The sequence below is a fragment of the Triturus cristatus genome, chromosome 2_1 (genome assembly GCF_964204655.1).
Source record: "Triturus cristatus chromosome 2_1, aTriCri1.1, whole genome shotgun sequence".
Classification (NCBI taxonomy): domain Eukaryota; kingdom Metazoa; phylum Chordata; class Amphibia; order Caudata; family Salamandridae; genus Triturus; species Triturus cristatus.
The window spans coordinates 171,722,335-171,737,204 of NC_140581.1; the positions used below are offsets into that span (position 1 = coordinate 171,722,335).

At 43.4% G+C, this 14,870-nt stretch overlaps 1 protein-coding gene across 2 annotated transcripts in view; it reads right to left on the minus strand.

The window, feature by feature from the left end:
• Positions 1-762: 762 nt before the first annotated feature.
• Positions 763-14,870, minus strand: part of PSTPIP2 (proline-serine-threonine phosphatase interacting protein 2) — a 348,974-nt gene continuing 334,866 nt past the window's right edge. The window contains exons 14-16 of one of the 2 annotated variants that reach the window (XR_014969634.1): positions 4,975-5,031; positions 1,567-2,807; positions 763-1,458 (exon numbers count right to left, since the gene is read on the minus strand). Coding sequence is in view for 1 of the 2 variants with exons in the window: in XM_085629151.1 (XP_085485277.1) it covers positions 2,806-2,807; positions 4,975-5,031 (59 nt within the window). In the remaining variant the exon portion in view is untranslated. Of the gene's footprint in view, positions 2,808-4,974; positions 5,032-14,870 lie in introns of both variants that reach the window. The other variant, XM_085629151.1, reaches the window with a different exon arrangement.

Below are 14,870 nucleotides of genomic sequence, written 5' to 3' on the forward strand. Positions count from 1 at the left end.
GTGCTGAACTTGAAAACATGCTAATTTGAGCACTGTTGCCACTCCTTTACTGCACATATGTCCCTCATGCCATAAGGGCCAAGGTGACAATTGCACTTTGTAGCGTAAGACCTCAGGGCATCACTGATGGTCACCTGCCAGTGCTGCAAGCACCAGTCCCTGTTTCCCAGGGTGGTGAGGACCAAAGAGGGCGATAGCTGTGCAACCTAGGCTGATAAGCCCCTTGCCCAACCCCCCTTCCACTGACTGATGTCACTCAAGCCGACCACTCTGCTAAAGGTTGTGCTTTGAGCAAAGTCATGAATGAGACAAAGCGGGAGAAGGAAGACTGCCCATAACAACTGGCCTCCTCGCGGCGCCTGTTGACACCCCTCTGCTGGTTGCTGTTTCCAGGAATGTTGATCGGCGCCCACAGCACGTTTTGGATTCAGAGTTCACTTACAAGGGGCTTGTGGCTACAGGCCCGGGGGGAAGGTTCCGATTGCTGCGTGACCAGGTGTTAAAGCATTAAGCTGTGTGAATATTTAAATGGTCAAGAAGCTCCCTCCACCAAAGAGTGCCAAATAAAGCAAAGGGTGTATTAGGAGCTATTCTGAAGCAAAATGGGAGGAAATGTTTAGCACATACAAATGAGAATTGCATTAGGACAGGAGAATCTGGGCTATTGAAACATGCATATGTGAAATAAAATAGAAACTGGTAAGTATACATTGGTTATGAAGACTAGAAAGAGAAGAGGGGAAATTAAAGCCAAAATACACATTTGATAGACATAGATGCCGTTTATTAGAGTGTGGCACTCCACACATTTTTTGAAATCATAGAATTTCTCAGCTTAGCTGTGGCCATTTCATTTTAAATTACTCTAAATGCCTACAGCATGCTGGCATTTAACTATTACTGATATGTACAAAGACATGAAATTAACAAAAGGTAACCTTCGGTGGCATTCCTAAATTACAAAGTACTTGGAATAACTAAGTGGATCTGGCATGAGAAACACGCCCTCTGAAATTCTAAAGCAATGACCCATTATGGGCAGTATTATAAGCCAGGTGTGGGCGAATTACCCACAACAATAACATTCTAGGATAAACACTACACATGTTCACATGTATGTACAAATGCATGTGAAACCAGTGTGCCTCTATTCATGTGTGAACATATGATACATCCAGCTTATCAACTTTAACATGTATTGAAGAAATCAAGGTTCTATTCATCATCAGAGAGACACAGATGTCTTCAATATGTGTTTGAGCAATAATATGGAATGACTGTCACTGACTGAGTTAGGATCAGTGATTGGGAGCTGGGAGAAGAGCCCAATTATCTTCGATAGGTATTTGGTCAATTTACGGAATGACTGTCACTGAATTAAGGTCCGGTGATGGGAAGCCGGGTGAAGAGCCCAATGATCTCCAATGGGTATCAGGGCAATGTGTGGAATTCCTGTCACTGACTAATTTATGTTGACTTATGACTTGGTTAATGGTGATGGGGAACTGGGTGAAGAGCCCAATGATCTCCAATGGGTATCAGGGCAATGTGTGGAATTCCTGTCACTGACTAATTTATGTTGACTTATGACTTGGTTAATGGTGATGGGGAACTGGGTGAAGAGCCCAATGATCTCTAATGGGTATCAGTGCAACGTGTGGAATTTCTGTCACTGACTGAGTTATGTCGAGTTCTAACTGACTTGATGGTGATGGGGAGCTGGGTGAAGAGCCCAATGATCTTCAGTGGGTATCGTGCAATGTACGGAATGGCTGTCACTGAGTTAAGGAACGGTGATGGGGAGCCGGCTGAAGAACCAAATAATCTTATTCCATTAAGCAGAGGCTTGCATAGAATCCATTATTATGTAACTAGTAGGACAGACATCTTTAATTGGGAACAGGATCAGGAAAAAGTGGATGTGATTATGTGTAGTTCTGGACCAGCGTATGGGAATTGATTATGTTATAGAATAAGGTATACAGTTTTGAAACCTCAGGGAACTGTGGCACAGATATGGATCGAACTAATTAAAAATAAAATCTATTCTTTATATTACCAAGAGCATGTGAAGCGGGAAGTGGGAAAATGCAGAAGGGTTGGATGGAGTGGATAGTTCAGTAGGATAGTTTAAAAGATGTTGGCAGATGCACAGATATTTGCCTCTGTGAGAGATAATTCCGGCCTGCGCATCAATAAAACAGGTGAATTGATTAAAAAGGAAAAACAATTACAGGGGATTTTGTAATATATGACCAGCGCAATGCTCTCCTTGGTTGCAAGGCACAGTTTCTATGTTGCACAGCACTTTTTATATGCAAAATAACTGAGCATTAATGGCATTCTGTAGTGGTATTTGTATGTATTGTTTCTTCTTACGCTGAGGAGGTGATGTATAAATCATAAAAAGGGCGTTGGCAAGCTTAGTCAGAAGATTCTCATGAATCTATTTAAAAACCTTTAAACATGAATACAAAACCTCAAAAATTTAAAATTAAACATGGCTGTTTCTCGGAAATCTGGTGCCTTAAATCGTCTGTTCTTTTTTTGTATAGCAGAAGAGATGTCGATTCCGTGTTTCTGTTAAGTCCTATCTGAAGAAGGGTCCTCTGAGGTTACAAAAGCCTATTCGCGTTTCGGTGTCATCAACATTTAGTAGTTTTGTAACAGATTCAATGTAACCACACATGGACACTGATCCTTTCAGCATTTAAAATTTGCAGAGAGGTTAGCCATCTGCTCCATGTGACGGGTTGAGACGGTCATTCCTTGTTCTTCTCCAAGAGACTCGACGTGTAGTCTTTGCTCTACAAAGACAAAAAGAGAAATCACAATAGAAGTCACCACTGGACAGTCTTTCAAGGTTTCATCTAACTGTTTTGGGCCTTATCTGAGGTTGCAGCTTGTTTTATTGTAGTCTGAACATGTGTATCAGAGTGTTTGGCTCCTACAAGGAAACCAATAGTTCCCCTCTAGCTAATGGAGGGTTAAACTATACGAAGGTGTAAGTGCTCATCACCAAGTAAATAAAAATTCTTCATTGAACTCAATTTTCATTATAGTTTATTTAGCAAACTCATTGGTATGGATATATAATCCCATTGTTTGTTTATCAATATGAGAGCTAAAATGTGGCCAAATTTGAGGTGCCCAATTTGTCCTCAGATTATAAAGAAATGTCCTTGGGGCAAGTCAAAAGGGGAGTGAGGAAGGCTGCAGGAGGTAACAGAACCAGGACTTCCTTCATAGGTTCCCCATGGCATTGTTAGAGGTGGCAGTTTGCTCTCAGTATGCCTCACTGTGTCGTTTGCTTTGTTCACCATAACATTTTGGTGCTCTTCATGTGAGTCATGTTTTTAATTAAATGGTGTTGCTAAAATAGTACCTCACTTTATTATTTTATTCCACTTCTATTTAAATTTCTCATAGGTTCCTTTCTTTTTGTGGATACTGGGCCAAGCAGCACCCGCGACAGGGCTCTCAGAGACTGCCACTGCCTCCTGCCGGCGGTCTCTGTTCTATGCTGGGCCAGGGCACTCTATTGGCTCCTTCTCTTCCAGCACTGCCTGCCCTACCGTGCTGGTGCATCTCGATAAGGCTCCAACAGGAGACTAGATCTCGCCCGCATCCTAATGTGAGGAACCTTGGAATGTCTCTCTATAGGTCAACCAGGGTACCAGGCTGTGCGCAAATGGTTCCTCTCAACAATGCAGCTGTTATCTTCCCATTCCAATTTGGATCGTAGTAACAGGAGACTCAAAAGATGGTGCCAGCCAGGAACCCCGCTAGCCTGCAAACAAAAGCCACCCATTCTGGTCAAGTTCCCCATGTAAAGCTTTACTAACCACCCTTTGGTGGGCTCACAGCTTTTTGAGGGGAGTAAATAATGGAAAGGGTAGCTGGCTGCATTGCAATACTGCAAGGATGAGGTGATAGGGAGCCAATTAATTGTATGGAAAGTGTGGGTAGCCTCTGAAATATGTGACATCAAATATAACCAACATCAGGACACAGACTTGAAAAATAGCACAAGCAGTGGCGTAACGCAAAATAATACCCCCCGGCTGCAGAGTGTGAACAGGGTCCCTAAAGTCTTGCACATCTCACAGTTTTTCATTGGCTTTGGGCTGGGGGGTGTATGAGTGGGGCTCCACTAAAAGGTGCAGGGGCGTTGTTATGCCCCTGAGCACAAGTATTGGTCAGCTTGGTGAGCACAGCGTAGCCAGACTTGGCATTCTTCTATCCCTTCTCACTAGACACACACTGTAGAGTCCCCAGGGTGTGTGCAATTCTAATAGGGAAATGTGGCAATTACCTCTGAGACATCATGGTAAACCACAAGTCTCAATAAGTGAGCTTTGCATGGCCATAAACAAAAGCTTACTGTTTTAGCATTTATTTGGGCAGTCAAAATAACTGTTTTTACAAACTAAGCCATAACCTCTTTCCGGTGGTCTCATTTCTGGGCTTTCAGAGATGCTGACACAAAAGAATCCCTGTTCAAAAAGTCCCAGGTCTCATTAGATTTACCTTCAAATGCCACTCAAGGCTAGAATTACAACATAACAGTGCTGGTGGAAGATTCAATATAAATAACACAAACGTGTATCACTATCTAGTGATAGATTGCAGCATTTGAAACAAAATATTTTAATCCTACCTCTCTAAAGGTTTGAAATTCGGTGACCTTTAATTTATTTTCGGATTTTTTTCCAGGACAGCTAACTAGTTTCCATAAACCCACAGTGAACTGTTAAGAGATTCACCCTACTCTTTTTATGTTGCAGAGTTGTAATAAGACAACTGATATTTTGGTTTGCTGCTGGACAAGATCTAATAAGGTGGGACATACTGATCACCCACCCAAGATCGGAATTTTCCATGTATTATGTAGGTGAGTAAAGATTTGTCTGCCTATTACCAACATGGGTAGAAAAAATTAATGCATGTTCAGCAAACTGGCAAAATACTTACAGTTGTCATAATGTTGTATTTTACTGTACTCGTTAACAGTATCATAGTCAGAGTTACCTGCAAACAATAAAATAAGCATTCTTGTAAATCAGATTTCTAAAAAAATAGTCCAGCAATGTTAACTTTCACAGACGCCCATCAATGCTCCATAGTGCCATAAATGATTTTCATCTAAATCAATAAATCTCTATTCCTGTTTCTGAATTAAAATGGTATATATTGCATTGGAAAGGTTTACGCTGTGGCGCCAGCTCTCTATTTACGGGGGCTCCTCGTAGAGGTTTTAAATACCTTACCATTGTCTCAATTTGTATATTTCTTTTATGTAACCAAAAAAGCCACATAGAGCACATAAGACTGAAATGTCTAGAAACGCGTAGCCTGGTAAGAAATGGAAAGCCCTCTATGCAAAGGTAGTCCTGTTCCTTTAAAGAGGCCAGAAGCTGCAACTTTTCCCAAATGCACTGCACAGTCCGTGGAAGAGTTTACTTTTGAAGATCGAATTGAGGACGGATCTAGCCTCAACCCTATTCTCTAAAACCATGGAGGAACGTGGGACAGCAATGAAATAAGTGAGATGACACATGATGCAAAACTAGAAGCAAAAAAAGTTAGATTTCTCCCTGATATTCCTAACTGTAGTGCAGAACAGCACTCAGCAAAGAACAACATCAAAGAGAATGGACGAAAATGGCTAAGCAAAGGGGTTCTACAGGGAAACCTGCCCACCACAATAACCACACTGAATTTAGAATCAAATCATTGGTGTTTTGTTTTGAAATAATTAGGGCTAATGATGTTTCTCATCAAAGAAGCAGTTGCTGATTTCCCCTGATCAAATGAGCTCTAGTCTTGTTGGAAAAAGGCTTGTTAGGTTTCTGGAAGTCTGGTAAGTACAGTTCCAAAACTGACAACTATCTTGTAGATTTGCATATATTCTTGGTCTTAGCTATGTAATAATAGAGAACAATTTTGAATTTGTAATTATGTAGAGAAATCTCTGCTGGGTGGTTCATAAATGGAAAGAAAACATGTAGGAAAAGGAAAATGCTACTTACCAATATGCATCTGTTCTTGGCATGTAGAGCTGCAGAGATTCATACTACTGCATAGATCGCCATCTGGTGTTGGGCTTGGATGCTTGCACCTAGTTGTTGTCTTGGAAGAAGTCTTTTGTAGTCACAAGATAGGCGACTCCTCCCTTGGGTGATAGTGCACATGGGCATCAACTCCATCCTCAGATTGTTTTTCGCCATGAAGGGAAATGATGGAGTTTGTAAGAAACAGAAGAGATGTCCATGTGTAATGTATCTAAGTAAGATAACCCTGGAACAGATAGGGGTATCGGGGAGGCGGGTGGGCGTATGTGATTCTGCAGCTCTACATGCCAAGAACAGATGCATACTGGTAAGTAGCATTTTCAGTTCGAGGCATATGAGCTGCAGAATTCATACTACTGCATAGACTGTACAGCAGTGTCTCCCCTAGTGGTGGCCACCTGTGTATATTGCAGTGGATTGAAAAAGTGTCTTAAGAACAGCTTGGCCTACAGAAGCCTGTTGCTTTGCCTGCACGTCAACACAATAGTGTTTGGTGAAGGTGTGTGTTGTAGACCATGTTGCTGCTTTACAGATGTCATCTAAGGGAATGTTCCCTAAGAATGCCATGGAAGCCCCTAGTTTGCATGTTGAGCGCGCTCTAGGGGGAATTGTTAATGCCCTAGTTGGGAATTGTTAATGTGCGTTTAGCCTTTCGGTAGCATATCTGAATGCATTTGACTATCCACCTAGCAATCCCAGCTTTGGAGATGGGATGTCCTTTATGAGGTGGTGAGAAAGCTACAAATAACTGTTTTGTCTTTGTAAAGGGCTTAGTCCTGTCAATATAATAAAATAGAGCTCTTTTGACGTCGAGTGTGTGAAGAGCTCTGCCTGCTAAAGAGTCCGTGTTTTGGAAAAACACTGGTAACTCTATGGATTGGTTAAGATGAAAAGCAGAGATTAATTTGGGAAGGAATTTTGGATTTGTTCTAAGAACCACCTTGTTACGATGTATTTGTAAGAATGGTTCTTCTATGGTTAAAGCCTGGATCTCACTTACTCTCCTGAGAGAGGTGATTGCAACTAGGAAAGCTACTTTCCATGTAAGGAACTGCAGTTCACATTTGTGTAGAGGTTCAAATGGGGGACCCTTGAGCCTGGTAAGGACAATGTTTAGATTCCACACCGGAGAGCGTGGCAGTCTGGGAGGATTTATTCTTTTAAGGCGTTCCATAAAGGCTTTGATTGCAGGTACTCTAAGCAGTGACAGGTGTTGTCTGTTTTGTAAGTAGGCAGCAAGAGCAGCTAGATGTAATCTTTTGGATGAATATGCCAGATTACATCTTTGTAAATGCAGCAAATAGCAAATGATGTTCTGGATTGAAGCCTCCAGTGGATCAGTTTTATTATTATTGCAGTAAATGACAAATCTTTTTCATTTTGCTGCATAACAGGCTCTAGTAGTAGGGCATCTGGCTTCTTTGATGATGTTCATACAGTCTGGTGGAAGGTTTAGGTAACCGAACTCTAGAACTTCAGGAGCCAGATCGCCAGATTCAGCTGACCTGGATCGGGGGTGTCTTATCTCTCCATGGTTCTGCGTTAGCAGCTTCGGGGAGAGATGCAGTTTTTGGTGTGGAACCACTGAGAGTTCGAGAAGTATGGTGAACCATGGTTGCCGTGCCTATGTGGGAGCGACTAGGATCATCTTGAGAGACTGTTGCCTGAGCTTGCGTATTACTAGGGGAATGAGTGGGAGTAGCGGAAAAGTGTACGCAAATCTGCCTGACCAATTCATCCATATCGCATTGCCCTTGAACGACGGTTGTGGAAACCTGGCGGCGAAGGTTGGGCATTTTGCGTTTTCCTGTGTGGCGAATAGATCTATGTCTGGGTGGGCCCACATTTGGATAAGTGGATGAAGTTCCCATTCTTGAATCTGCTGTGTCCGATGACTGAGCAGATCCGCAATCTGATTGTGTACTCCTGGAAGATGTTCTGCTAGGAGATATATGTTTGGCAGAATGGCCCATCTCCATATGTTTTGCCCTAGTTGAGAAAGTTGCAAAGCGTGTGTTCCTCCTTGTTTCTGTATGTAATACATTGCTGTCATGTTGCACTTTTTGTTGAGTGGTCCACCTGCCCTGGACTGTATGGTTTAGGAGATAAGCTCCCCAGCCGGTGAGGGATGCGTCCGATGTTAGCACTATCTGCGGGACTGGCTCTAGGAACGACCGCCCTTTGGAAAGGTTTTGTGTTCCACCATTGCAGAGAGCGATGCATGCGGCTGTCGACCAACACCAGATCTGTAAGTTGACCTTGAGCCTGGTTCCACTGACGTGCTAAGCATTCTTGTAAAGGGCGCATCTGAAACCTTGCATGAGGGACAATGAAAATGCAAGAAGCCATCATTCCTATTACCTGCATAAACACTCGAGCTGGAAGGGAGTGTTGGGGTTGAAATCTTGTGACAAGGGCTTGTATACCGGCTTTCCTGGATTGATTGGGATATGCCAGAGCTTTGGAAGTGTTTATTGTTCCCCCTAGATACTGATGTAGACAGGAGGGCTGTAGGTGGGACTTGGTGTAGTTTAATGTGAACCCCAAACTGTGTAGCAGCTGAATTGTTTGGTAGGTGTGCTGTAACACACTGACTGTGTGACTTGGCTTTTATCAGCCAGTCGTCCAGGTACGGAAACACGTGAATGCGTTTTCTTCGTAAGTGCGCGGCTACTACCACCAGGCACTTTGTGAAGACCCTAGGTGCTGTCGTTACTCCAAATGGGAGGACCTTGAACTGATAGTGTTGGCCGTCCACTTTGAACCTTAGATATTTCCTGTGAGCAGGGTATATGGGAATATGGAAGTAGGCGTCCTTGAAATCTAATGTGGCAAGGAAGTCGCCTTGTTGGAGCAGTGGAAGGACTGAATGTAGAAATTGAGGGGTCTGAGGTCCAGTATTGGTTTGAGAGTACCGTCCTTTTTGGGGATTAGAAAGTACAGTGAGTACACCCCTGTCCCCTGATGCTCTAGGGGAACTGGTTCTATTGCGTGCCTTTGAAGCATGGAGAGAACCTCCTGTTTGAGAAGCGTTAGATGTTCCATGGACATGTGACGCTGTCTGGGCGATATGTTGGGGAGGGGGGGGGGGGGGGGAGTATAAATAAGTTCCAGGCAGTAACCATACTGGATAATTTGTCTTACCCACCTGTCTGTGGTGATGGAATTCCACACAGGTAGGAACTGTGATAGTCTTCCCCCGACTGGAGTGGAATGGTCGGGGGAAGTGGAGGGAAGTCACTGTTTTGTGGTGGGGGAGTTGCGGGTATTAGAACCACGCCCTCTCCCTCTGTTGTTATTGCCTCTGTAATTCCCTCTAAAGTAACCTCTGTTACAGGAAGTCTGGGTGGGGCTTTTATAAGTGGAAGAGGTGGTGTCTGTGGCAATGGTTTTGGAGGCGCCCCTATAAAAGGAGCAACGAAAGGAACCCCTACCAGTTGTTGCTTGTATAGCCCCCATGGATTTGGCTGTCTCTGTGTCCTTTTTCGTCTTTTCTAAAGATGTGTCCACAGTGGGCCCAAGCAAGTGTTCCTGATCTAAGGGTTGATTGAGGATGGTAGACCGCACCTCTTGTTTAAACCCAGATACGCGCAGCCACGCATGTCTACGTAATAACACACTTGTATTTATTGTGCGAGATGCTGTATCTGCTGCATCAAGGGCACATTTTATTGTGGTATTTGTAATTGACTTTCCCTCTTGTATTATAAGATCATTTGCTTTTGTCTTATGCTCATCTGGAATGTGTTGAATGAGCTTTTCAAGCTCATCATAGTGAGCCCTACCGTACCTTGCTAGTAAGGCTTGTGAATTGGCAATGCGCCAAAAGTTTGCTGCCTGAGACGCAACTCTTTTCCCTGATGCGTCCAGTAATTTAGATTCTTTGTCTTGCGGAGGGGCCTCACCTGTAGTTTGGGAATTTTCCTGTTTGCGGGCATTTGCTACCACCAATGAATCCAGAGGGAGTTGACCTTTAATATAAGCTGGATCGCTTGGAGCTGGCTTGTATTTTTTCTCAATTCTAGGATTGAGAACCCTAGCCCTAACATGGTCTTTAAAAACCTCAAGGGCATGTTTAATCATCCCTTTGAGCATAGGGAGAGTGTTTGTTGTCTTTTGAGGCTTAGCGAATGTCTCTAGTAAAATGTCCTCCTCTAGAGGGTCTGAATGTAGTTGGACCCCATGGTATTGTGCAGCTCTATTTATTAGGTGCGCAAACCCTATACTATCGTCTGGAGGGATATGAATCTGGCTCGGGTACATCTGGGGCATCATAATTGTCCCAAGGGTCCTGAGGTGGGATACTGTGGGTGTCACCATCAGTATCCGTATTATGTGGTGAGTGTATGTCATCATCACCCCCTATATCTTCACCCTCCCATTGTGGTGAAAAAGCAGGCACTGGAGAGTGTGCTGGAGAGTGTGCTGGAGAAGGTATAGTGTTTAGAGGCTGTGGAAGTGGAGAGAAAGGCCTCAAAGGCGTGGTGGATGAGTCTTTATTCTTGGAGGGTATCTCAGGTGTTTGAGGTGTCCAATTTCCTCTTTTTTAGGTAGTACAGAGGTGACATGTCCAATAATGGGGTCAATATGTAGTGTTCTTTGCCTAGGATCCGGTGGATCAGGATGGAAAAATTGGATCCGTTGTCTTTTTTCGGCATCGAGGACTTCGGCTCCGAGTGGTATTTTGGCCTGTCTTCTTTAGCTTTAGGAGGTGTTTTTGTCTCCTTTTGCCTAGGTGGAGTTTTCGACCCCGAAGGTTTAGTTAGTTTTTTCGGATCCGAAGGCTTCGATTGAGTTTGTTTCGGTGCCAAAGAGTCCACTACCTTGGGTTTCGGTGCCGAAGATTCTGGTGCTGACGGGACCTTGGGTTTATGCTTCGGTGCCAACAATGGTTTTTCGGCACCATGTTGTGGTTGGCTCGTACATTTGTCTGCGTTTCAGATGACCTTACTGAATCGACTCAGGAGCAAGGTAGTGAAGCTCAGCAATGAAAGACTGAGCTGAAGTATTTTGCCTGACATACTGAATTGTAGATCCGGCCTCCTGCTTAGATAGCGGGAGAGGGTCTTGATACAACTATTTGCAGGTCCACCCTAGTGCAACAGAACTCTTATTGGCTTTGTATTTCTTACATTTGAAGATCACCTTAGGCAGTCGATAGATTGGGGTAAAAGTGTAGATAATTGTCCTTGATTCATCTATTGAAAGAGCCTTCACTAATGGACACTTGGAAATAAAGTCTGGGCATTTGGTGTTTTGTCCTGTGGAAAGTTTCTAATTACTATGGGCCTGATGGACGAAGGTGCTTACGTGTAGTAAAGTAACAAGTGTGGAGTGTCCGCTCTTGTGGCGTAGTTTCCGCACTTGCGGTGGAATCTCTGCATTTGGGGCGGAAATTTCAAATGACGCACTGCAGAGAGTGTGCCATGTGGAGATTCCACCACGAGTGCGGAGAATCCGCACTCATAACTTTACTACATGTAAGTACCTTCGTCAGTCGGGCCCCAAGTATAAAAGGCTTTAAAGATGACCTAGTTATTCATCACCAATTTCAACTGCCCTAGAAGATGTCTGCGACACGCATCTGCCCTCATGTTTTACAGACAAGGGAGAATCACACGTGCTGGTAAAATGCTGAACGAGCAAATGCAATGTGAGCTTGCCTGGATCGTGTGCCCCATTGCTCTTTCGAGTAATACATTCCTTTCAGTCTGGAGAAGAATCAACTTCACTTTTAATACAGAAAAGAGGCACATCAAAGCTAAGAGGACAGCTTTGTGGTCCAACATGTACATATGAAACAGCTTCGGAGGTCAATCTCCTGTCAGTGACTGGATGCTGTGAAGGTCTCTCAAGAGTCACTGTGCTTGCCTGCGGAAAGGGCTACTCCTTCCAATGGACACGGTGCCTCCCTGTACGAACTACACATGTAAAACGTGTCTCCTTGAGAGGGTCCCAATTAGGAAGAAAAGGTCATGAAGAGTAGAAAAAAAGCTTTGCAATTATTAGCATTCTTGAAGGAGGAGGATGAAGATTACAGGGAACTTTAACAACATGACTCAATTAGTGAGGTGCAATAACTTTTCATGGGAGGGGGCATGGCAAAAACTACAGCGTATGCATGGTACTGAGGCACAGAAAAGAGTTAGTCACAATTCATGTACAAGCTGACATGGAACATCTCCTACACTGGTGACCACTACTCCCTGAAAGCAGAACAATGACCATGACAAAATTTGAATAATCTCTGCCTCTATTATAGCCTTTCAGGAATTATTATTCTTTAGGGCCCAGTCATGTTAAAAAAATGCCTTTGTGCTGGCACAAAAATAATCTTTCTTTCCTAATCATCAGAACAACAGGCAAGACAAACAACTGGTTGTCACGACCACTCACGGAAGATAAAATACAAGGAAGCCCGTGCACAGTCTCGTTTCTCTTTCTCAAATGCTTAAAGTTTACTCAAACCCTTTAGAGACATGTAGGATAGGCAAAATCAGGAGTACAGGATCACCAGAATGTAGACACAGCGCAGCCTTACACTAGTGCTCCTTTTCGTCCTTGGTTCAAAGATCCCTAGTTAATTGTTTTGTACAGTATCTCTCTGAAATATTATCTTTGATCCATATGGGGACTGCGTACCAGTAGACATGGGAAACTCTGTTTGAGAGGCTTACTCCTTTCAGTGCAGTGTAGTACAGGATTCAGTCTGTTGGGGGACTATATGGTGCAGAACCTGAAAACCTAATTTAATTTCTGTTCTGCTCATTATCTAGAACCAATATCTCCTTGCTTTAGCCAATTATGGTGGATTAGTGGACTAATACGGCCACTGTAATGGTTTGTGTTCAACCTCATGGTCACAGGTTCAAATCCCAGCGTGTCCACTCAGCCTTTCATCCTTCTGAGGTCGGTAAAATGAGTGCCACTTAGTTGGGTAACAATAAACATCTGTTATTCAGTGCCAAGATACCCTTGGGTAAATGTGTGCTTTATCAATACACATGTGAGGTAGTTGGACTTACACCTTCCTATGGAAGTGCTCAGTGGGGGAGGCAGGATGGCAGAGTCATTACCCTAAAACACCAGGGGCTTATGACCGTTGTTGATTTCTTATTTCCTAATTAGGCGCCTGGCAGTGGAAGGTCGATTATACTACTGTTTTTCATGAAGCTGTGCTTGAGCACACTAATGTGGATCTCATCCATACCCCTCAAAAGTGACTTTTGAGGAGCCAGTTCTCTTCTTCTACCCTACTGACTTGAGAGTTTATATGTCAGATTCATTCTCTGGATTTCCATGTCTGCTTGACAGTCAAATAGTTTGAGTATTTTTTTTTTTAACAGATCTCATGGATTCAGACAACCTAGAAGCCGGCCTCATGCGTAGGCTTCTAGGCTTCATCAAGGATTATGTTCTCTTAGCAGTAGTCAAGAGAAGATAAATCAGTTATATCTTTTGAGGCACTGAGTTTCCTTTCCTTAATAATCTCTTGAAAATTCTATCTTATCTATGGGGAGATATTTCTTATATTATTCCAAAGATTTGCATAGTGAATTGTTGTATTGTCTAATATGGACTGTGCAGCCTTCAGATCTAAGTATGAATGTTGACATTTCACATCCACGTCCAAACATCCATCCTTTTCCTTTTCACTGGAGGAGTTGAACCCTGGGCATTGTATTTAGCCGTGGCCACTGGTTCAACTAGGACAACTGCTGGAAAACATTTCTGAATTCCCAAGCTTTTTCTCTTGTCCAAAATAGGTTGCATTAGTCCTTAAACTACAGGTATGAATCTCTTGCAGACTCCAGGGATGATAGCTCTTGCAGACTCCAGGGATGATAGCTCTTGCAGACTCCAGGGATGATAGCTCTTGCAGACTCATTTGGTTGCAAATTGAACAATTACCTAAGTTTGTAACAATAACTGTAGCAGTATAAGTTTTAATGTTTAACTTTTTTGCTGGTCTTTTAGAGGCCTCTTGGAAAGCCAACAAATCATCCACAGGTTAAGTTTTAGACTAGATTGAGTGAAGTGAATGAGGGCAAAGAGCTCTCAATCTGATTCATAAACAGCATTAGTGGTGGTAAGAGTAGACGTGGGAGAAACATACTGCTATTTCTGTGAATGGATGTCGTCTAGTCTGGGAGGCAGTAAGGCAGCTCTAAACAATATTTTCTTTGTTCTCACTTCTGTCGGGCATTTATTTCAGTTATCTTATATTGTTCTCTTATTCCTTGGTCTTTTGTGGTGATTCGTCTGTCTGGTGTATTTTATGAGAGTTCTTCATAAGTCTCTCTTTTTGTGTTAAGGAGGTGACAGGTGCAAGGCACAGCAGTAGGCAGATGTTCCTCTGCTGGAGTGCCTGGTATTATATCAGGAGGAAGAGGTGTTTGACAGTGAATCTCTGATGCCTGGAGAAGGAAAAATATGTTTGAACTTCTGATAAACCATATGACTCAATGTCTTGAAATGGCAATCTTGCCTTTGATGCAAGTGAAAGAGAGATCCTGTCTAATGGCAAAGTCCTTGAGATCAAGTGGGAGCGCTCAAGCAACCTTGATGTGGCCTGCCTGGAATTATGCAATGCCGAGCACCTTCTACTAACAGCAAGAAACAGAGTCAAGACCCTGGGGGCAAGGCAGTGATAGAGGCTACTTTCAGGGACAGAGGTGGAGGCAGACGAATTCTCTATCCCTCACTCTTCTGTAGTGGGAAGAGATACCAGGTCCAGAGAAACCAGTCCGGCAGATACCTCCCCACCCCAGTCACCAGGAATCATGGGTCCTGGTC